Genomic DNA, 24017 nt, shown 5'->3' on the forward strand with positions numbered 1-24017 from the left:
ACCAATAAAATCTAAGTGAAGTATGATTTCAGTTAGCAAAAACGGCTCTAATAGTCAAAAACGGCTCTAATAGTCAAAAATGTGCCTTAGTGTTTAAAAACTAGGGTATGTCCCTTTAAGGGCCCAATGGGTAGGCCTCTACACCCTCGTCTCTCTCAATAACCAACTAACAACTAACCCACTTTCCTGGACAGACAGCCCAGACAGCTGAAGTGTGTATCCAGGACAGCGTGCTTAAACCTTAATTGGATATAAGCACAAAAATAAGTTGAAATGAATTGAAAATTGCAAAATGTATTTTTAATGTCTGAAGATTATTGAAATAAAAAGCTGTATGTAGAACATGTATTTATAGAACCGGGGAGAGTGATAATTACCAAATAACACAAAAGGGAGTCACTGGTAGGAAATGGCCTTGCTTACAATTTTAAACCTAACTGCATTTATTTCATTTAGCTGCCTAGTTTTTCTCAAATGGCCTACTGTCATAGATAATAAACGCCCTGAGGAAGTTATGTGGATATTGTTGGAAATCTGATGAAATTTGATCATGCACGAAGTGATAGGTTAATTAAATTGTGTAGTATTCCTGTTTAGTTTTGTCACTCATGCTTGAAATGTTACATTTTTCACATTTAGTAAATAAATGTGAAATTTACTCCTTAAAGGGACATTCCCGAGTTTGCTGCAATGTTTAAGATGTTAAGACTAACAGAGACTTTTTGACGACTGTAATTACATATCAAATATATTTTTCTGCATAAAATATTAGTGGCTGTATACTAAACGTGATTCTGATCGTTCTAATATTTGTACTAGGTTAAATTTCATTTTATTTTCTAAAAAAAGATTTTTTCGTACGTACGAAATTATTTGAAGACAAAATCCAGGTTGGGCTTCTTGCAAATATTAAGACGACCAGAAACACAGAATATACACACTGATATTCTAAACAAGAAAATATATTTAATATGCAAGTTTAATCGTAGAAATATTTTATTAGTCGGAAACATCTTACAATGCAGCAAACTCGGGAATGTCCCTTTAAAGTGTATAACATCCTATAAATACATTTTGTATGACCAGCACTTCACAGTTTAAAATTTCTATTTTTTATTTGGAGATGAGTAAACATTATTATTCATGATCAATGACTTGTTCTGCATTATCTCAGATCCAAGATTCAGTAGAACATTAAAACACATACCAAAACACACAACAAAGCATCATTAACACTGGCGTAGGAAGCGGTGGGGGGGGTGGGGGGGGGGGGGTAAGGGGGCATGTCCCCCCCACTTTGTGAGAGCAGTGATGTTTTTACATATATATATTTATGCATGTATTTATATATAGGTGTGTGTGTGTGTGTGCTCCCCCCCCCCCCCCCCCCCACACACACACACTTTTTGGCACCTTCCTACGCCCATGATTTAAAAAATTTGGCTCAAATTTTAGATCATGATGTTTTTATTTGCCTACTTGTCTTCATGACAACACTAGGACAACAATATAAAACTAAAACACAGTCTCTTCAAGGTGTTTAGTCTCTTAAAGGGACATTCCTGAGTTTGCTGCATTGTAAGATATTTCTGACTAATAAAATATTTCTACGATTAACCTTACATATTAAATATATTTTCTTGTTTAGAATATCAGTGTCTGTATATTCAATGTGTTTCTGGTCATCTTAATATTTGTAAGAAGCCCAAACTGGATTTTCTCTTCAAATAATTTTGTAGGAAATAAAATGAAAATTAACCTAGTACAAATATTAGAACGATCAGAAACATGTTTAATATACAGCGACTAATATTCTAAACAAGAAAATATATTTAATATGTAAGTTTAATCATAGAAACATTTTATTAGTCGATAACATCTTTAAAAATTGCAACTCAAGAATGTCCCTTTAAGATATGGAAGTACAAATCTTCGAATAATGTTTTATGGGCCACCTGATATTTAGCGTTGGTTGAGCCCATTCAGCCATTTGTTCCAGCCAGTTGACTGGTGATTACAGCCAGTAACTCACATCTGTTACATAAGGTCATCATCTTCCCTGGATACACTGGTTCCCGTGTCTACTGTTACCTGTATCAGTCTGGTGTTTGCCTGGCATTCAGGTCTCGGAGAATCAGTGTAACCCCACAACCTTTATTCACGCAGCAATAAGGCCATTCAGAAATCATCTGTGTTCTTGACACTCGGGAATAACGGAAAGATCATTGTGTTGTACCAAACAGAAATGTGAAAACTATACTGTTAATTGTAAAGTACAGTTTATTTTATTTAATGACGCCACTAGAGCACATTGATTTTTTATCTTATCATCGGCTATTGGACTTAAAACATATGGTCATTCTGACACTGGTTTTTTTTAGAGAAAACCCGCTGTTGCCACATAGGCTACTCTTTTATGACAGGCAGCAAGGGATCTTTTATTTGCACTTCCCACAGGCAGGATAGCACAAACCATGGCCTTTGTTGAACCAGTTATGGATCACTGGTCGGTGCAAGTGGTTTACACCTACCCACTGAGCCTTGCGGAGCACTCACTCAGGGTTTGGAGTCGGTATCTGGATTAAAAATCCCATGCCTCGACTGGGATCTGAACCCAATACCTACCAGCCTGTAGACCGATGGCCTAACCAAGACGCCACCGAGGCCGGTTTCTGTTGATTGTGCTTTGAGAATTCATTTCATTCCTGGGCGGACGTAGCCCAGTGGTAAAACACTCTCTTGATGTGCATTTGGTCTTTGATCAATCCCCGTCGGTGGGCCCATTTTAGCTATTTCTCGTTCTAGCCAGTGCACCACGACTGGTATATCAAAGGATGTGGTATATGCTATCCTGTCTGTGGGATGGTGCATATAAAACATCCCTTGCTGCTAATCAAAAAGAGTAGCCCATGAAGAGCAAAACAGCAGGTTTCCTCTCTCAATATCTGTGTGGTCATTAACCATATGTCTGATGCCATATAACCGTAAGTAAAGTGTGTTGAGTGCATCGTTAAATAAAACTTTTCCTTCATTCATTCATTGCTTGGCACACACGTCAGCTGTCTGGGCTGTCTGTCCAGGACAGTGCATTAGTTGTTAGTGGTAAGTGAGAGAGAAGAGGGTGTAGTGGTGTTACACCTTCCCATTGAGTCGTTAAAACTCACTCTGGGTGGGAGCCGGTACCGGGCTGCAATTCCTGTATCTACCAGCCTTATGTCCGTTGGCTTAACCACAACACCACCGAGACCAGTGCCTTGATAAGGCCATCCTAAAAATGGAATGTTTCTTGTAACTCAACCCAAGGTTTTAGTAATGTCAAGTCTTTTGGTATTGTAATATTTTAATTATTTATAATTAAATAGTACTTGAAAAAGCTCATGACAAGTGAAGATTATTTTATACGTTTTATATGGCACGCCCACACGTGCAATAATCTGTTTATTACCCACATGGTTTACAATAAACAGGTTACATAAATATTATATTTTCCCACACTATATCTTTATGGCACATACTTCTGATGTCTCCATAGCAGCTGCAAGCTTGTGACAGTCACGATTGGCTATTGTAACTGACATCTTCAATGATATTAACATCAATGGTGAAGCGATTACAGTCATATTTTACATTTCTTATAAATCATAGTTCATGGACAATAAAATAAATTATAATTTCCACATGACTTCCATATGAAATTTATGAATCACATTTGCGAATTGTTTAATAAACCTTTGCTTTCGCTATATTTCGTATGACACTCCCATGCAGTAATCTATATATATAGACGGGTTTATTGGCCAGTGACGTCAAAAGTACTGTGCGCGGCCATGTTTAGAATCATGTGATCGGTCCGCCATTAAGGGAGTGAAACTCGCACAATAATAACATGTGAAGGCATTGCATCTGGGTGCATTTTCAATATTTATTACCTTTTTAGTACATTTTGTGAAAGCAAAACCAGTATGTCGAATAATACAACAAAGATTGTAGATTCATATCAAAGTTGGTGGAAGTGTATTAATCATTAAAAACTTAAATAATAAAGCATGTGTATCTATATATATATATATTATACACACACACACACACACACACACGCACGTGCGCGCGCATGCGAATACAAAAGCATAATGAATAATTTAAACTTATGCAAGCAAATATAATTTCCCTGGACACTTGTATAGCCTAATATATTGAACTTTAAAACAATATTTTAGCTTCAGCGTACGAGGGTATCAGATGACATGCACACACACAGCCTAAGCTACTGTTTAATTAACTAGTATATCAGTGGTGGATCAAAAAAATTCGCTTGGGGGGTGGCAGTGACATGAGGTGGAATGCCAAGGGAACTTTGGGGGAGGTTTGGAGGGGGATCGTAAAAAAATGAAAATTAATATGTAATAAAATTATAACTATTGCAAAATTTAGGGGGGCCGGGCCTTTGTGCCCCCCCCCCCCCCCCCAGCTCAGCCTCAGCTATGACTAATCAGAGGCGTGTTATCGGGGTAATTTAGTTGTTGTATATTGTTGATGATTAATTTAAAAAAAAAATCAAGAAACAAGATAATAATTTTAAAAATATATATTATAATTATAAAATAACAACAAATAAATAAATTAATTAATTTTTTCTTTTATTTATTTATTATTAATTAATTAATTAATTAATTAATTAATAATAAAAATAATAAAATAAATAAATAAAAGAAAAAATAATTATACTTTTTTTTGACAGTGGGTAGGGGTGCGATTTTCGAGTCAGTAAATTATTTATTTATTATTTTATTCACGCCATAATAACTCGTATGTATAAAAAATAAATAGAAAAAATAAAATAAAATAAATAAGAGGTAAATATTTGGCAGTGTGAACTGCGCCCTACTTCAAGCCCATGTGATCACACTTGCACATGTTTAATTTATTTCCTATGCTTTTGTATTGGCGTGTATATAGGTGCTTTATTATTTATTTTTTAATCATTCACAGATTTCCACCGACATTGATATGAATATATAATCTTTAAATGAGGTTGAATTATATGAGAGACTGGTTTTGCAAAAGCAAAACGTTCCAAAAAAACTCATAAAGACTGAAATTGCACCCAGCTGCAATGCCACCACATGTTATTGTTGCGTGAATTTCACTCCCTTAATGGTGGCCGTATGGTTATGCCATCTATCGACAACATCATAAACTGCTGGGCGACAATCGGAAAAATCCATCTATACAGTGAAAACTCTCAAAACTGGCCCCTCTGTAAACCGGAATTTCCCCAAAACCGAACATTTTTTATTCATGGGCCATTTTTTAAAATCCATACAGAACTTAACCTCTCTAAACCGGATACCTCTTAAAACCAGAACATTTTATTTGGTTCCGAGGGTGTCCGGTTTAGAGGGGTTTCACTGTATAAATATTTCCCATATATATTCATAACTACATTGACTTCAGCATGGTAGCTTGTTTGACAGCTGTCTATATGTTGACTCTCCAATAATATACATGTATTAATTTCCTTAAGAGAATATTGACACAAGTTTTGTTTACTGCTGTATGTGTTGACAGATATATTTAATAGACCCTTCTGTGATGGCTGTAAAGTAATGGTAGTAGAGATAACCAGCATGGCTTTATCTGTAAGAATGTGAAATCCTAACCATATAATTGCCTTTATTACCAACATCAGATTTTCAAGTGTACGTGTAGTGTGTGTATAAGGTGCTATAATACTATCAGTTTAGGTAGAAACTATCATATAAAAGGATGTGAATTTTTTTATATGATCCTTCTACTGATTTTCTGTTCTAGAAGTGTATGGACCTTCTAAAGTTCTATAAAGCTCTGAGAAGGGAAGGAGGAGAGAAGCAGTTACCCCACCACAATCTGTTATTGTTGATTCTGTTGTGCTGGATATTGATCAAGCCATAGTGTTTGAACTCGCTTGTATGATTTATCATTTTGCGAAAAAAAAAAAAAAAAAAGTTACTTTAAATGACTTTAATATGTTACCGGTAACCATAAAAATTATAATATTTAATTTATATATATCCTCTAACACCCTCCTTCCCCGAACCCATACATACCTTCTCTTTTGGTAACAATAAAAATCATAATGTTGAATTTAAATATTCCTCCAAGGACCCAATTAACCATGCTTCATGACTGACAATCTGTGTATCAAAGGTCATGGTATGTAATATCCTGTCTCTGAGAACATGCATATAAAAATGAAGAAATACGACTTTGAATGGGGAAATATCAAATTTCTCCTTTCTTTCTGTAAAATGTGTCACAATGGCTGTATGTGGGTGACCGATTAGACAGTGTGCTGGGGCGCTGTTTAACATTCCTTTCCTCTGTGTCCACTGTGTATTTGAGTGTGACAGGTGCAAACAGGTGACAGGTACATGTGTATATTCAGTGCGTTTGACATCTCTAACTCTGGTCTGACCTGCCAGTAAAGAGTTAGCCCAGTAAAACAACTTGTATGTGTACATGTAGGTGTGAATATATCGGTTTTACTTACACCTCGCACCTGGGGTCACCAGGTGAACTTCTTGTCAACTTCATCAGGTCAACTCAGGTACAGAATGACTGGTCTTATAACAGTGGAGTATGTTGATTTTTATGTTCTTTTAAAAAAAATATTTCAGTGTGTTACCTTCCAGTTTTGTAAAAAAAAATAAAAAATAATAATAATAATAAAAAAAAATAAAAAATGAGTGAGTGAATGAATGAAAGTGAAAGTTTGTTGTGTTTAACGATACCACTAGAGCACATTGTTTTATTAATCATTGGCTATTGGATGTCAAACATTTGGTACTTTTAACATAATACATGTAGCCTTAGAGAGGAAACCTGCTACATTTTTGCATTAGTAGCAAGGGATCTTTTATATGCACCAACCCACAGACAGGATAGCACACCCAATAGCCGATGTTTTTTTTTTTTCTGGGGTGTCGTTAAACATTCATTCATTCACTCACATACCATGGCTTTTGATTAACCAGTCGTGGTGCACTGGCTAGAACGAGAAGAGAATGAATGAGTGAATGAGTGAATGAATGAATGAATGAATGAATGAATGAATGAAGACAGAAATTTCATAGTTTTAAGTTTTGGTCTTAAACATTCAAATTCAATTTGACGGCAAATATATCAGACTATGGTATATTTCTACAAGCAATTTATGCAGTTGCCTAGTATCTTCATTTCCTCCCAATTTGGATCTGACAAGTTTGGTAAAAACACCCGTGATTTATTTGCCGGATATATGAAACTTGCTGCCCTTATATTTATATTAGCTCAACTCCTGACTAGCAACAATAGATCTTTTTATACCTTTCCAGCGCCTTTATTTAATATGCCAGTCAGAGTACACTTGTTTGAACAGGAAATAACTCAATGGGTCAATGAACCTGAAAACTAGCTCTGTACAGTACACATTCATTCACACATTTACTTGAAGGATGGGTTTTGGGGTTTTTTTTGTGTGTGGGTTTGTTTTTGTTTTTTTACTTGCCTTGGTGACACAGTGGTTAAGCCATCAGACTAGGCTGGTAGGTACAGGGTTTGCAGCCCGGTACCGGCTCCAACCCAGAGCAAATTCTTAAGGGCTCAATGGGTAGGTGTAAGGCCACTACACCCTCTTCCCTCTCACTAACCACTAACCCACTGTTCTGGACAGACAGCCCAGATAGATGAGGTATGTGCCCAGGACAGCGTGCTTGAACCTTAATTGGAATGAAAATGAAATGTTTTTTTCCAATACAATATTTCTACTTCACTGCTCCCAAATCAGGTCCAATTGAAAAAAAAGGTGGTGGTTTTTTGTGTTTTTTTGGTCACTTAACCCACAGTTTACATTTACTAGCTGTAGTACAAGGCTCAAAATAGTGAAAAGTAGTCCATTTTCAGACCTACATGTAGCACGTGAAAAAGAAATTCACCTGTGAAAATAAACTTTTAAAAAAAGAAAAAACATTTATCTGGACCCATTTGTTTGAACATAGTTAAATTAACACTGGGTTAGTGTTATATTTTCCTTTTAATTATTTCTCAACAAAAATAAATAAACTAAATAGGTTTAATTATATATTAATACCGTTGATTGTTCTAAGTCAAATTTCAACATTATGTTTTCAATTACTATTTGTATTGATTCAGTCCCTGGTTTTAAAAATGTCTCTTAACCACTGGTTTAGGCTAGAACAACATTTGAATAACTGACCCCTGCTATTTAGCTAGTGATTGTATTAAATATTTTAATTCCATAATGCTCTTAAAATACATCTCATAAATAAAACAGTTCCTTCCTTCCTTCCTTTCAATCCTGGGCACACACCTCAGCTATCTGGGCTGTCTGTCCAGGGCCCCGTTCCACGAAGCGATCTTAGCCCTAAGATTTACTTAAGTGCATAGCTACCCTATGCATTTAAGTTGATCTTAGCGCTAAGATTTACTTAAGTGCATAGCTACCCTATGCATTTAAGTTGATCTTAGCCCTAAGATTTCCTTAAGTGCATAGCTACCCTATGCATTTAAGTTGATCTTAGCGCTAAGATTTCCTTAAGTGCATAGCTACCCTATGCATTTAAGTTGATCTTAGCGCTAAGATTTCCTTAAGTGCATAGCTACCCTATGCATTTAAGTTGATCTTAGCGCTAAGATTTCCTTAAGTGCATAGCTACCCTATGCATTTAAGTTGATCTTAGCCCTAAGATTTCCTTAAGTGCATAGCTACCCTATGCATTTAAGTTGATCTTAGCCCTAAGATTTCCTTAAGTGCATAGCTACCCTATGCATTTAAGTTGATCTTAGCGCTAAGATTACCTTAAGTGCATAGCTACCCTATGCATTTAAGTTGATCTTAGCGCTAAGATTTCCTTAAGTGCATAGCTACCCTATGCATTTAAGTTGATCTTAGCCCGAAGATTACCTTAAGTGCATAGCTACCCTATGCATTTAAGTTGATCTTAGGGCTAAGATCGCTTCGTGGAATGGGGCCCAGGACAGTGGGACCAAACCCCATGCAAAGAAATGTTTTATTTAATGACTCACTCAACACATTTTATTTATATGGCATCAGACATATGATTAAGCACCACACATGTATATTGAGGGAAACACGCTGTTGCCACTTCATAGGTTACTCTTTTTCGATTAGCAGCAAGGGATCTTTTATATTATGCACCATCCCATAGACAGGATAGCACATACCACAGCCTTTGATGTACCAGTCATGGTGCACTGGATGGAGCGAGAAATACCCCAATGAGCCCACTAACATGGATCGATCCAAATTTTCCGACTGCACATCAAGCGAGTGCTTTACCACTGGGCTACATCTCGCCCCTTAAACAAAAAGAAGACATTTTGAACTGAAAAGAAAATGGGAAGATGTGAAATTTATCATTAACATGTAATACAAGTATTAATATTCTTGAATGTTGGCCTGATATTAAAAATTGTATATTTCTATCTCTGTATTCTATAATATATTGTGCATGTTAAACATACATAGCCATATCCATTTGAATATTTAAAGATTGTGTAATATTTCTTTTAAAATCATCGGGATATATGAAAAGAAAAAGCATGCACAAACTGTGTGAATCTGCAAAGCCGTTTACACAAAAGTTTGCCATACAAAAGCCTGCCATGCTTTATATGAATCTTTAAGAAATTACCGATTTTCTTATAATAAAATATGAAGCTTATTATTAATAAAAACACAAGCATAACCATATTTTATTTTTAATTAATGTTTTGGTCATAAACAATAACGCTCCATAATAAAAAGTATGATGTACAATATAAAATGTTGTCATCAGATATGACATTCCCTGACAACTTAATTTTTACGTTCATCAAGATAAGAACAAACTTTCATTGTTGTGGCTGGACCAGTGGGATGGGAAATTTAATTATGCACATATATATATGCATATTCATACACTTGCACTTACATGCAGATGATATCAAACATGTACAGTGCCCCCATCTAAACAGACATTTCATTTCATTTCAATTTATTTTCATGGTTTTATCCAATTACGGTTTAAGCATGCTGTCCTGGGCACACACCTCAGCTACTCGGGCTGACTGTCCAGGACAGTGGGTTAATTGGTCTTACACATACCCACTGAGTCGTTAAAACTTGCTCTGTGTGGGAGCCGGTACTGAGCTGCGAACCCAGTACCTACCAGCCTTATATCCGATGGCTTAACCACGATGCCACCAAGGCCGATTAAACGAGAAAACCATGGGACCAAGTAAAATTTCCCAGTTTGATGAGGTATCTGGTTTGGAGAGGTTGTTTTGAACTGATGTCTAAAAAAAAAAGGGATGGTGAAGAACGTCTGGTTTTAAGGGAATTCTAGTTTTAAGGGAATTCTGGTTTTAAGGGAATTCTAGTTTTAAGGGAATTCTGGTTTTGAGGGAATTCTGGTTTTTTAAGGGAATTCTGGTTGGTTTTGAGGGAATTCTGGTTTTGAGGGAATTCTGGTTTTAAGGGAATTCTGGTTTTAAGGGAATTCTGGTTTTGAGAGGTTTCACTGTGTAATTGTTTCTCTCCAGGTTCAGCCCAACAGCGTGTCTGAGAGGGCGGGTCTGGTGGCCGGTGACGCCATCCTGCAGATAAACAACACACCCGCAGACACACTGACACACGAAAATGCCAAGATGGAAATTGTCCGCTCAGGAAACGATATCAATTTGCTCATTGCACGGTGAGATATCGTTGTCTTCTTTTTTTTCTTTTCTTTTGTTTATTGACAAGCCAGCACATAATGTCATTATTGTTTAATCAGTAACTATCTAATTGGTACATGTAACTGTGACACTTCTATTGGTTGATTTCTCGTTCCAGCCAGTACATCATGACTGGAATATGAAAGGCCTTGGTATGTGCCATCCTGGCTGTGGGACCCGTAACTAATGGAAAAATGTAGTGGGTTTCCTCAGTAAGACTACTTACTGTATGTGTACAGTCAGTTGAGTGCTCATTTGAGGTGCTTGCATTGCAGGATCAAACCACCTCGGTGGATCCATTCAAACTGATTGGGGTTTTTCTCGTTCCAACCAGTGTACCATAACTGTGGTATGTGCTTTCCTGTCTGTGGGAAGGTTCATATAAAAGATCCCTTGCTGCTAATGGGGAAAATGTAGCGGGTTTCCTTTCTAAGACTATTATGTCAAAATTAAAAAAAGTTTGACATCCAATAGCCGATGATTAATAAATCAATGTGCTCTAGTAGTGATGTTAAACAAATTTAACTCTTGACACTTCCATTGAGCTATTTATCGTTCTAGCTAGTGCATCACGAATGGAATATGAAAGGCTGTGGTATGCGCTATCCTGTTTGTGGGATGGTGCATATAAAAGATCCCTTGCTACTAATGGAAACATTTACCGGGTTTTCTCTGTAAAACTATACATGTATGTCAAAATTACCAAATGTTTGACATCCAATAGCCAATGATTAATAAATCAATGTGCTCTAGTGGTCTCATTCAACAAAACAGATTTAACTGTGACACTTGGTTGATCTAGAACAGTGGTTCTTAAAATGGAGGTCATGTGTACTAATGATTTGTAGGTGGTGGGAAGGGAGGGAGAAATGTTTTATTTATCAATGCACTTAACATATTTCAATTTATGGTTATATGGCATGGGACATATGGTTAAGGACCACACAGATAAGGAGGGACAAAACTAACTTCTGCCTCTTAGTGGGCTAACCTTTTTGATTAACAGCAAGATATCTTTTATATGCAGCATTCCACAGACAGGAGAATACATACCACAGCTTTTGTTACACCAATCATCGGCTATTGGATGTGAAACATTTGGTAATTCTGACACGTAGTCAACAGAGGAAACCCGCTACATCTTTTCTAATGCAGCAAGGGATCTTTTATATGCACTTTCCCACAGACAGGACAGCACATACCACAGCTTTTGTTACACCGGTTGTGGAGCACTGGTTAGAACTAGAATTAGCCTAGTTGGTCCACTGATGGGGATTGATCCTAGATTGATCAAGCATCAGGAGAGCGCTTAACCACTGGGCTACATCCCATCCCCCACTTGGTGGAGTGCATGAGGTCAATTGAAAATGTTGGCAGGAAGATCTTACATTTAACCGGCTTCGGTGGCGTCGTGGTTAGGCCATCGGTCTACAGGCTGGTAGGTACTGGGTTCGGATCCCAGTCGAGGCATGGGATTTTTAATCCAGATACCGACTCCAAACCCTGAGTGAGTGCTCCGCAAGGCTCAATGGGTAGGTGTAAACCACTTGCACCGACCAGTGATCCATAACTGGTTCAACAAAGGCCATGGTTTGTGCTATCCTGCCTGTTGGAAGTGCAAATAAAAGATCCCTTGCTGCCTGTCGTAAAAGAGTAGCCTATGTGACAACAGCGGGTTTCCTCTAAAAAAAAACCAGTGTCAAAATGACCATATGTTTGACATCCAATAGCCGATGATAAGATAAACACAGTGTCAGAATGACCATATGTTTGACGTCCAATAGCCGATGATAAGATAAAAACAGTGTCAGAATGACCATATGTTTGACGTCCAATAGCCGATGATCAGATAAAAACAGTGTCACAATGACCATATGTTTGACGTCCAATAGCCGATGATAAGCTAAAAACAGTGTCAGAAGGACCATATGTTTGACGTCCAATAGCCGAGGATAAGCTAAAAACAGTGTCAGAATGACCATATGTTTGATGTCTAATAGCCGATGATAAGCTAAAAACAGTGTCAGAATGACCATATGTTTGACATCCAATAGCCGATGATAAGATAAACACAGTGTCAGAATGACCATATGTTTGACGTCCAATAGCCGATGATAAGATAAACACAGTGTCAGAATGACCATATGTTTGACGTCCAATAGCCGATGATAAGATAAAAAAATCAATGTGCTCTAGTGGCGTCGTTAAATAAAACAAACTTTACTTTACTTTACCTTATATTTACAAAGGGTGTGGGATGGGTCCTTGTGGCAGTATGAGTTGAGAGGGTAAGTTACAAAACCATTGTGTTAGAGGACGGAAGAAACCTGCTGCTGCCACATAGGTTACTCTTATTGTTGATTGGGAAATTCACATAATATATCCTTGACAAATACATGTATAGGTTCTTTTACATGAAAAAAAAAGAGACGAAAGATTTCCATTGTATTTAAAAGGCTGGGTAAAAATAAATTGTGATTGTGTAGCATGTGTGTATTTCTTCTGTATTTCAGTGGTGCTGTTAGAATCTGGAAACCACAGGTAACCCCGTTATCTGAACTGCGTCCCGCAGAGCTTAGAACGATCAAAACTGCAACTGGAGACGAAATGCAGACAGTTCAGAGGACCTCTCTCGTTATGAACAAACCTTCACAGGTAACTTATTAACATAAACAATTTCCATTTTGTCTCACTCTTAACATATTCATTGTCAGATAGTTGCTGTGCGATGTAAATCAGATACGTCCATGACATAAATTGAGTATTCCATGATGTAATTATGCAAATTAGGTCCATTAAAGCACATAAAACAAGTATACGGTATGTAAATTGGTAACATACACCAGTGTTGATTAGCATATCATTATCGGTGCATTCTTGTGGTGTGATCTAGCTCAGTCGGTAGAGCACTCGCCTGAGGTGTTTTGGCTCAAAGGATCAAATCCCCACTGTGGATTCTGATCTCGCTCCAGCTGGTGCACCACGACTGGTAAAAGGCTGTGGTATGTACTACCCTGTCTGTGGGATGGTGCATATAAAAGATCCCTTGCTGCTAATCAAAAAGAGTAGCCCATGAAGTGGCGACAGCGGGTTTCCTCTCTCAATATCTGTGTGGTCCTTAAGCATATGTCTGACGCCATAGAACCGTATATAAAATGTGTCGAGTGCGTCGTTAAATAAAACATTTCTTTCTTTTTCTTTCCATTCTCTGATTGAATGTTTTCCTGTCCCAACCAGTACCCCAATATGCCCCTCGCATTATGCGTGGTTGGACTAGGATCGAACCTCGTCAGTGGGCCCATTTGAGCTATTTCTCATTCTTGCCAGTGCACCATAACTGGTACCCAGTATATCTAAGGTCATGGTATGGTTTAAACAATATTTATTCCCAATTATAATGCTGGTTGGGGATTGGCCAACAGGCAAAATGCTTATATCAAGGCCTCTCCCTACAATTTGAAAATATAATTCAGGTTTACACTTGTAAGATGACATACCAGTGGTAAATTCCATGATTCCAAATCTTAAAGGCATATTCCCACAGGCAAGTTTACAAATCTGTTCACAACCCCAGGTCTACCAAGGATTATAAATAAAAGGCCATGGTACGTGCTGTCCTGTGTAGAAAAGTGCATATAAATGATCCCCTGCTGCTAATGGAAAGATGTAGCGGGTTTCCTTTCTAAGGCTATTTGTCAGAATTACTAAATATTTACATCCAATAGCCAATGATTAATAGATCAATGTGCTCTAGTGGTGTTGTTAAACAAAGCAAACTTAACTCTTGTGGTGTGACTTCTAGCACTGATCTGTATCCCAAAATTTCATTGGTTGAGAATTCATAATTTATAGTCATATGCTGGAAGTCACAGGCTTCGGTGGTGTTGTGCTAAATAAGCCTTTTTAATGACTTTAGATATATTTTCTTGTTTAGATTATATATTCAATGTCTTTCTGGTTGTTCTGGTGTTTGTACAGTACATAGTATCCAAAAATTGATTTTATCTTCCAATAATTATGTATATACAAAAAATATATATATATAAATTTGGAAATACAGTTGAATCCCATTGGCTTGAACCCCATCGGTGCTCGAGAAAGTGTTCAACCCATCGGGTACTTTGACCGAACCACTCGGTCAACATCGGATATTTCCGTAAGATCAGATTGAAAGTTGAATAAACTTAAACATTTCATCAAGGTGTTATATAGCAAAATATCAGAGTGAAAGAATTTATTAGAAATTACTCCAATTGTTTGACGCAGAAGCCCTTGTCAGTATTAATTAAATGTGTGGTTGCAAAAGTGATGACATTTGATTAACTCGCCCATTGTTTCATCTAAAACTGGTACTGTAAACATGTTCAAAGTAACGCTTCATGCCGGGGTCATTTTGTGCACTAATTGTTTGATTGGTATCACAGTTCATCTAACAGGTACCGTAACACTAGCTGTACTTAAAAGATCATTACTGATAGTCGATTAACAAACACCATGACAAGTATAGTAAAGAAAGGATTGCAATTCTCCGATTCATTTATAACTCATTCCACCTAAATAATTAATCCGAAGGTTGTAATAACCAACTGCACAAGCACAGCAATTGTTGGTCCTTTTCGGTGGTTTTCCATTTGATATTTGATGGATCACCAGTTCGAGGGAAATTTAGCTCATAACACAGACGGGGCCAATAATTTAGTTCGAGTGAAGGCTTATAGTCGACCCTGGGTGTGTTCGACCCATCATCAGTTAATATAAGGGTTTACCGAACAAAAAACTCGGGACTTAATTTTTGGTTCGAGCGTTGTGGTGTGTACGACCCTTCCAAAGTCGAGCCAATTAGATTCTACTGTAAAATGAAAATTGACTTTGAAAATTGGCTAAGTTATCAAAAATACATTCAATATACAGAAACGGAATATTCTAAAAAATAGAGTATTTAATATTTATAGATTACCGGTATAGTGGTTAAAAAAAGCTAGAACTTCTGAACAATGGTAGCAAACTCAGAGCAGTCTCCTTAATATACATTTTAAAACAGAATTCAGAATTTCGATTTTGAAGGGACGGGATGTAGCCCATTGGTAAAGCACTCACTTCATGCTTGATGCTTTTCCGGTTCAGAAGCGATCGCTGTTGGTGGGCACATTGGCCTATTTTTCTGGTTCAGCAGCGATCACTGTTGGTGGGCACATTGGCCTATTTTTCTGGTTCAGCAGCGATCACTGTTGGTGGGCACATTGGCCTATTTTTCTGGTTCAGAAGCGATCACTGTTGGTGGGCACATTGGCCTATTTTTCGTTTCAGCTAGTGCTACACAACTGGTGTAATAAAACACATGGCATGCACTATCCTGTCTGTGGGATGCTGCATTTAAAAGATCCCTTGCTGCTAACTGGAAAGAGGAGTCAATCGCTTGGCAGCATTGGGTTTCCTCTCTCATTATCTGTGTGGTCCTTAATCATATGTCCAACACTATATAACCATAATTAAAATGTGTTGAGTTCATCATTGAATCAAACATTCATTCCTTCATTTATAAAAAGCCAGGAAAGTGAAAAATCACATTCTTAAAATTCTTGACAAGGGACAAATCACACTCCTCATATTAACTGGCGTTAGAAAGGAAGTGTTGTTGACTAAAACAAGGTGTGCAGTATTTCACACTAATCCGAACTTCCTGGCATGTAGGAGCATGTTTGCACTTGTCCCCTGCAAAAATGAAAACGTTAAAAGTTAAGAGTTTGTTTTGTTTAACAACACCACTCTGAGCATGTTGATTAATTAATTAATTAATGGCTTTTGGGTGTCAAACATTTACTGACACAGTATTCTTTAGAGGAAACTCGCTGCATTGTTCCATTAGTATTATGTGCACTTTCCCATGGACAGAACAGCACATACCATGACCTTTGAATTACTAGTCATGGGATACTGGTTGGGATGGGGGAAAAACCTTCAAAAATGAAAGTTTGATAATTACATAAACTGAATAACTGTGTTTGTTTGTTTGTTTGTTCCTTCATTCTTTCGTTCGTGTGATCTCATTTGTCTGTTCGTTCATTCATTCTTTTGTTCCTGTGTGCCTTTGTTCGTTTGTTCATTCATTCGTGTTCATTTGTTTGTTGGTTGGTTTTGGAAGGAGCCATGCACAGTAGGAGCATTGTTTTGTAAATAGAATATATACATGTATAAATACAATTTTAACCAATTTCTGAATAGCAGTGAAATGCTCAATGTGTGTTCGTGTGTGGTTTTGAAAGGAGGAGAATCATCATGTTTTGAGTGTTTTGTTACCAATATCTGTGGGGGGGGGGGGGTGGGGGTGACAGAAGCCCCGCACGATAGTGGCATTGTTTTGAAAACAGAATATTCAAGCACAATTTTAACAATGACTTAATAACCATGAGAGTGTTACCAATGTTAGTGTGTGTGTGTGTGTGTTTTGACAGGAGCCCTGCGCGATAGGCAGCAGTCACAACCGAGCAGCCCAGCCGTTTGGTGCCCCGAAGACAGCCATCCCCAACGTGGTGCATGCCCAGTACAACACGCCCATCGGTCTGTACTCCCCCGACAACATCGCCAATACCTACACCTCACAGACAGCCGGCATACAGAAAGAGATGCAGAAGTATGCACACTGGAATATGTTCATTTAGTCATTGTTAACTTCACGTTTACGTGTATGTAGAGAATAGTACATGAGTGGCAGTTGGGTACCATTTATCTCACAACAAGTTGTTTTAAAATGTATCTAACGAGTGAAAGCGAGTTAGATACGTTTTTAAACAACGAGTTGTGAGATAAATGGTATCAAACGGACACAAATGTATTATTAATTTTCTTACAAATTTAAGCAAATTTTAACATCTTTTTCGATTAAAAATTAAATTACAGCCTTTGCACATGTAGCTGACTTATGCGTCACAGACACATGATTGCCAGGTTAACTACAGGTATATGTCACAGTGTAATCAATTTCCACCGTGCTGTTTTTTATTGGACGTATAGCATTGGTGACCTGGTTATCACATAGGAGCAGTCAGTCATATTTCTTGAAATTGTTAACACATGTACATGTGTAAACCAGTATGTGTTATCAAAAATAATGCATGGTGTTCTCACCAACCCGTGTGTAAGAAATCTAATTAAACAATGGGTTTACAAAACTCAACATTGGGGGAAATGGACAGAGCCACATAAATTGCTTGTTTGATGTACAAAGTTAACATGTTTGTTTATTCATTTTAACATGATTTCCAAATTTCATTTCATTTATTTCATTAATACTTATTTTTGTGCTTATATCCAATCACGTAGCCCAGTGGTAAAGCGCTTGCCTGGTGCGCAGTCAGTCTTTGTTTGTCCCAGTTAGTGCATCATGACTGATATCATATATCAAAGGCCATGGTATGTGTTATCCTGTTTGTGGGATGGTGTTTTTAAAACTTAAAAGATCCCATGTTACTAATGGAAAAATATAGCAGGGTTCCTCTCTGACTATGTCAAAATTACCAAATATTTGACATCCAATAGCCGATGATTCATAAATCATGTGCTCTAGTGGTATCATTAAGCAAAACAAACTTTTTTTAATATCCAATCAAGGTTCGAGCATATTGCCTGGTCAGGACAGTGGTTAATATTTTGTTGTTGGTTGTTAGTGAAAGAGAAGTTTGTGTAGTGGCCTGTAACCTCCCAACAGAAATCAGTAAATCTCACTGTGGGTGGGAGCTGGTACCAGGATGCAAATCAAGTCTTTATCAACTTTAAGTGTGATGGCTTAACCACTCATCATCCGCCTGCTACCGACCATTGTCGGGCTGCTGGTGCTCCCTTGCACCTGCCAGTGCAGGTGGTCCCTCCCCTCCCCCTCCCCCACCTTTCCTGTCCTGGACAGAGGAGCAGGTCGAGGCCGGCTCTTGTGCCCAGGACAGACGTGCGCTACAACAGCTTGCTCTGAATGTGCATGTAAAGACCTATGACCTGATCTGACCTGACTGCATCATGTAGGCTGATGATGTACAACAGGTTATTTGGTGAAGATTTTTAACAGCCAGGCTCTTTTTTTTCAATTTATATACCAGTTCCTTGGCCTGATCTGATTGAAAGATGAGTAGGTTAACTGGGGTCAACATCCAAGGGACCAGGTTCATTTGAGAAACACAGTAGGTGTTATCACTGATGTCCCTTTTCTAGGAAATGTTTTTTGTTCATTAAAGAAAGGGATGGTTCACACCTAGATTGTTTGCCACAGTTGTTTTTCTGTGGCCTAGCTTGTACATTAAAAGATGCCAGTACATTGTTAGTTCACCACTGCCGATCTACATGTACCTAACAGAACGTGTTGTTAACGGCCTATAGCACAGTTCAGTGTAGACATTATATTTAGACCTGTATAGAGTAGGTATATTATGTACTGTGCTGTATGACACATTCGGCCACAGATACAGATGCTGCATTGTGCTGCCGGTCCATGTGGTAAGCACACCCACATTCTAAACAAAAGTGATGACTCATCACCTGTAACTGTACCATGCAAAGATCTCTGTTACACAGATATACACACACACACACACACACATATACCTGTGGCAGTCATTATCTGAAACTGTCATCTAGGATATCCAGCCAGTTTATCTAATTAATTTATCTGATATTAAACCATAGAATTGTTTTCCATACTGGTATATGATGATTAGAAAGTTAAGATTTAAGAGTGGATATATGTGTTCCCCCTTTCAACTGTTGTATAATGTAGACTGGTTTCTGTGATATATGTGTTAGGTTTACAAGTTCTAAAGTCTTTACAGCAGGCATTAGATTTACCATAGTTTGACACCCAGTAGCCGATTTATTTTTTGGTGCTGGGGTGTCATTAAACATTCATTCATTCATTCATTCATTCATTCATTCATTCATTCATTCATTCATTCATTCATTCATGCATGCATTAGATTTGTGAATCATTTTAATTGAGCTATTATTATTTGGACATCTTGATTAAATCATATAGAGAGATTTATTTTATTTAGAGAATTATTTTTGTTTTTAATTAATTTGTATGGATTTTTTTTTTTATCTAGGTTAAGATGTTGTTGTGAATAGGTTTTTGTTCTATTAATTTCCCTTTGAAGTCACTAGCCATCACAGCATATAGTCTGCAAGCTTAGACAGGTTCAGTTATATGTGATGCCATTTTGTTCTTATTTTAAAATATTGAAAACTTTATGTTATGGCAATGACCATCCTTCTGAAGACTTTTTATTTAACCTCAGACTCTTAGCAAATTATCTGCCTTAAAGGGACATTCCCGAGTTTGCTGCATTGTAAGATGTTTCCGACAAATAAAATATTTCTATGATTAAACTTACGTATTAAATATATTTTCTTGTTTAGAATATCAGTATCTATATATTCACTGTGTTTCTGGTCGTTTTAATATTTGTAAGAAGCCCAAACTGGATTTTGTCTTCAAATAATTTCGTACGTACAAAAAAAAAAAAATTAAGAAATAAAATGTGATTTAACCTAGTACAAATATTAGAAAGATCAGAAACACGTTTAATATACAGGTATTAATATTTTACGCAGAAAAATATATTTGATATGTAATTATAATCGTTAAAAAGTCTTTGTTAGTCGATAACATCTTAAACATTGCAGCAAATTCAGGAATGTCCCTTTAATGAAGTTGTAGGCTTGTCCTAACATTTCATGTGATAATACATGCTCATAAGCCAATGTATTTGTTTCTTATTTTTCTGTGTATTAAAAATAAATTCTTTAGATTAAATGTAATTTACTCTTATTACTTCTCACTGAATTGAGTTAAATTAATATTGCTTTACTCTTACTATTAATAATCAGAAAATTTGATCAAATATGACATTAATTCTTTATCTTTAATGCTCAATATTAATGGTCAGCAAATCAGGTCACAGGTGACATTGATTCTTTACTTGTCTCCCAGTCCTGACAATTACAGGATATTAAACCAGCTTCCATTTCCTATTATGTTTATATCCCCAGTGAAAACAAAAATTCAGTTGTCATGAGTTTTAGTGAGTGACAATGAACAGTATTTCACAAGCATGATACGAAATGGTAGTGAGTTTAATATCCTATTTGTTACCCATCAGTCGATTTCAATTTATATCACTAAACTCGTTTGATTAACATTCCAGTTCGGTCGGATAGTGTGCCAGTCATATGACATTGAAGTGTTATGTCCACTTGATGTTCTAGTGGTACATATCACTTTGATGTGTACAGTACCAAGATATTTTTAACCATATGGGTAATAATAATTATCAGCAAATTGAGTCATAGAAAACATCAATTCATTATTTGTTGATTATCAACAAATGAGATCAAAGATGACCTTAATGTATGTATATCCAGGGCTTGAAACAGCCTGTGGCCAGGTCGCCATTAGCGACCAATATCCTATTTGAGCGGCTTAAATATTACAAAAATAAAGGTGTTATTCACCCAAATAATATTATGTAGGCGATCTTCTTTAGAGCTATAACATGAGCCACTATTAATATTTGTATTCCACATCACTTACCATAATTTGCCAACATCCATTATTATTTTTTGGGCTACCATACTTTTTGGCAAGTTTCGAGCCCTGATATCTTGAGAGGACTCCTGGACCCATATTCACAAAAAAGTGTAAATTTACGTCTACGACTAGCACTTACGTGTGCCGTAGATTTACGTTTACGTGCAAGAAGCACCTTATTCTCAAAGATGGTCGTAAATGTAAACGTAACTTAGTTGGACGTAAATCTACGATTTAACATTCTCACTGGAGTAATTAATAAAAACACATTAGAAACGATGGCTACCGGTAAATAACAAATGCGCAAAACTCAATTTTGTTTGTCGTCTGCTAACAATAATATTGCGAACAGTGAACCATGGCATTTTGGTATTGGTGGGGATCCGCGTTTTGGCACGAACTTGAGGACATTTCTTAAAAAGGAAAAGATAACTCAGGAGAAATTGGCCGAGTCGAAAACATCCGTTCGATCACGAACAAAAATATGTTCAATCCGTGGGCGTTCGCCATCGCAAATTGCTTCATTTATTGGAAATACTGCTAGTTTCCGTAAATAATAGTAAATAACGGCGATCGTGCTTGATTTATTATATGTACACAACTTACGTGCAGCGTTATTTGCAACCTGAGGCACTCTTATATTTACGTCCAACTTTACACGTAACTTACGTTTTCGTTGTTTCGTGAATAGCTCTTCAGTCGTAGATTTACGTTTACGTGTAAAACTAGGCTTACGATATTTTGTGAATATGGGTCCTGGTTTTTATCTTGAGCTCCTGGCCCCGTGCTTATAAAACTTAAAGTCTAGACTTCAATAAAGTCCAGACTTTAATGTAATGCTATTTGAATGGTGTTGGCATGACATTAAAGTCTGGACTTTATTAAAGTCTAGACTTTAATGTTTATAAGCATGGGGCCAATTCTTGTTGATCACGTGCCCCGTTTTCATCCTGGACAGGGGGTAGATCTTTGTAACAAGGAATGGTGAATAATTGGGGGGTTTTTAATGAAATTTTTAAAATTTTGAAAAAAAGATGACCTTAATTGTTTGTTTATTTTTCAGCCTGGATATTAATGACCAGCAGATCGGGGCGAAGATGACGGGCACATACCAGCCCGTGGCGAGTTCGCCAGGTCAGAGTGCACGCTACCAGGACCTGAACCCTGGTGAAGAGATTGAATACAAAGGCTATACTAACCCAAACCTGCAGTCCCGCTCATTCCACGCCGTCGCGGCCAAGCTTGAGGAAGAGGGGGAATGTATGTTGTTTGTTTGTGTGTTCCTCCTGCATGCACGTACAGGCCAAACCACATTTCTACAACCCCTGCAATTGTCCACGGCAGTCGGCAATGCCGTGGAGATTGCTGTTTAGTTTTTAATTCTACATGGCATTTTAGAGTTCAGGCGCAAAACGCGATATATCCATTTTTCGTTTTCAGTAAAAATGGGGGTTTTAATTAGCGTATATCGCGTTTTGATAAATAAAAAAAACGGGATTTACCCAATACAATTTCATAAGGATCAATCGCGTTTTGCAGCAAATCAGCGGGCCTACGATTAGCCCTTACCAACATACAATGATGGCTTTAACTAAAAACTAGAAAGAAAATGGTTTATATCGCGTTTTGCGCCTGAACTCTTCATATTCAGGGTTGTTTTTTTCCATTGCAGGCTTTTTTTTGCCGTAGACATTTTCTTAATTGCTGGGGTTACTTTACTAGTACCGTGACACTCCTCTAAACTGGACACCCTCTGGACCAAGTAAAACGTCCGGTTTTAAGAGGTATCTGATATAGAAGGGTTCTCTTCTGAACAAATATTTAAAGAGGGGGGATGCAAAAAACGTTCAGTTTTTAAGAAATTCCAGTTTACAGAGGGTCCGGTTTTGTAGAGGTTTCACTGTCTATAAATTAGATAGGGTTTTAAAGGGCACTGATGCCCTCATTGTTGTACAGATGGACAAATTTATTAACACACTGACAAGAGAGCAGTTCAGACTTATAGACTTATTGTTGTATGCATTCAATACCTGTACCGGCCTCGGTGGCGTCGTGGTAGGCCATTGGTCTACAGGCTGGTAGGTACTGGGTTCGGATCCCAGTCGAGGCATGGGATTTTTAATCCAGATATCGACTCCAAACCCTGAGTGAGTGCTCTGCAAGGCTCAATGGGTAGGTGTAAACCACTTACACCGACCAGTGATCCATAACTGGTTCAACAAAGGCCATGGTTTGTGCTATCCTGCTTGTGGGAAGTGCAAATAAAAGATCCCTTGCTGCATATAGTGGCGACAGCGGGTTTCCTCTCAAAATCTGTATGGTCCTTAACCATATGTCTGACGCCATATAAGCATAAATAAAATGTGTTGAGTGCGTCGTTAAATAAAACATTTCTTTCTTTCTTTCAATACCTGTCTTATGTGGACGTGTAAGACATAAAAAGGCTTTGAAAATTTGGTCCATGATGATTAAATCATTTAGTTTACTTCTTTAAAATCATGTGTTAATATTGGTAATACATGTATTTATCTTTTCTAGTTGGGCTGGGATTTTGGTCACTGGGTAGAGAGATCACCTGAGGTGCTTGGGTCATGGGCAGAGAAGGATAATAGTGGATTATAATTGTTGTAAGTCAATCTTTGTAGAAAGATGACTTTGAAAATGTTATAACTTTTATCTATGGTTTTATGTG

The 24017-nt window shown here is 37.3% G+C and overlaps 1 protein-coding gene across 4 annotated transcripts in view; it reads left to right on the top strand.

Annotated features, from left to right (window-relative positions):
- The window catches only part of LOC121378502 (PDZ and LIM domain protein 3-like), a 49753-nt gene that overhangs the window by 14578 nt on the left and 11158 nt on the right, over positions 1-24017 (top strand). For 2 of the 4 annotated variants that reach the window (XM_041506700.1, XM_041506701.1), the window contains exons 2-5: positions 10582-10733; positions 13269-13410; positions 17208-17386; positions 22389-22585. In XM_041506700.1, the coding sequence (XP_041362634.1) occupies positions 10582-10733; positions 13269-13410; positions 17208-17386; positions 22389-22585 (670 nt within the window). The remainder of the gene's footprint in view (positions 1-10581; positions 10734-13268; positions 13411-17207; positions 17387-22388; positions 22586-24017) is intronic. The other 2 variants (XM_041506702.1, XM_041506703.1) reach the window with 1 other exon arrangement.

This window comes from Gigantopelta aegis, chromosome 8 (assembly GCF_016097555.1).
Source record: "Gigantopelta aegis isolate Gae_Host chromosome 8, Gae_host_genome, whole genome shotgun sequence".
In the NCBI taxonomy this organism is placed as follows: domain Eukaryota; kingdom Metazoa; phylum Mollusca; class Gastropoda; order Neomphalida; family Peltospiridae; genus Gigantopelta; species Gigantopelta aegis.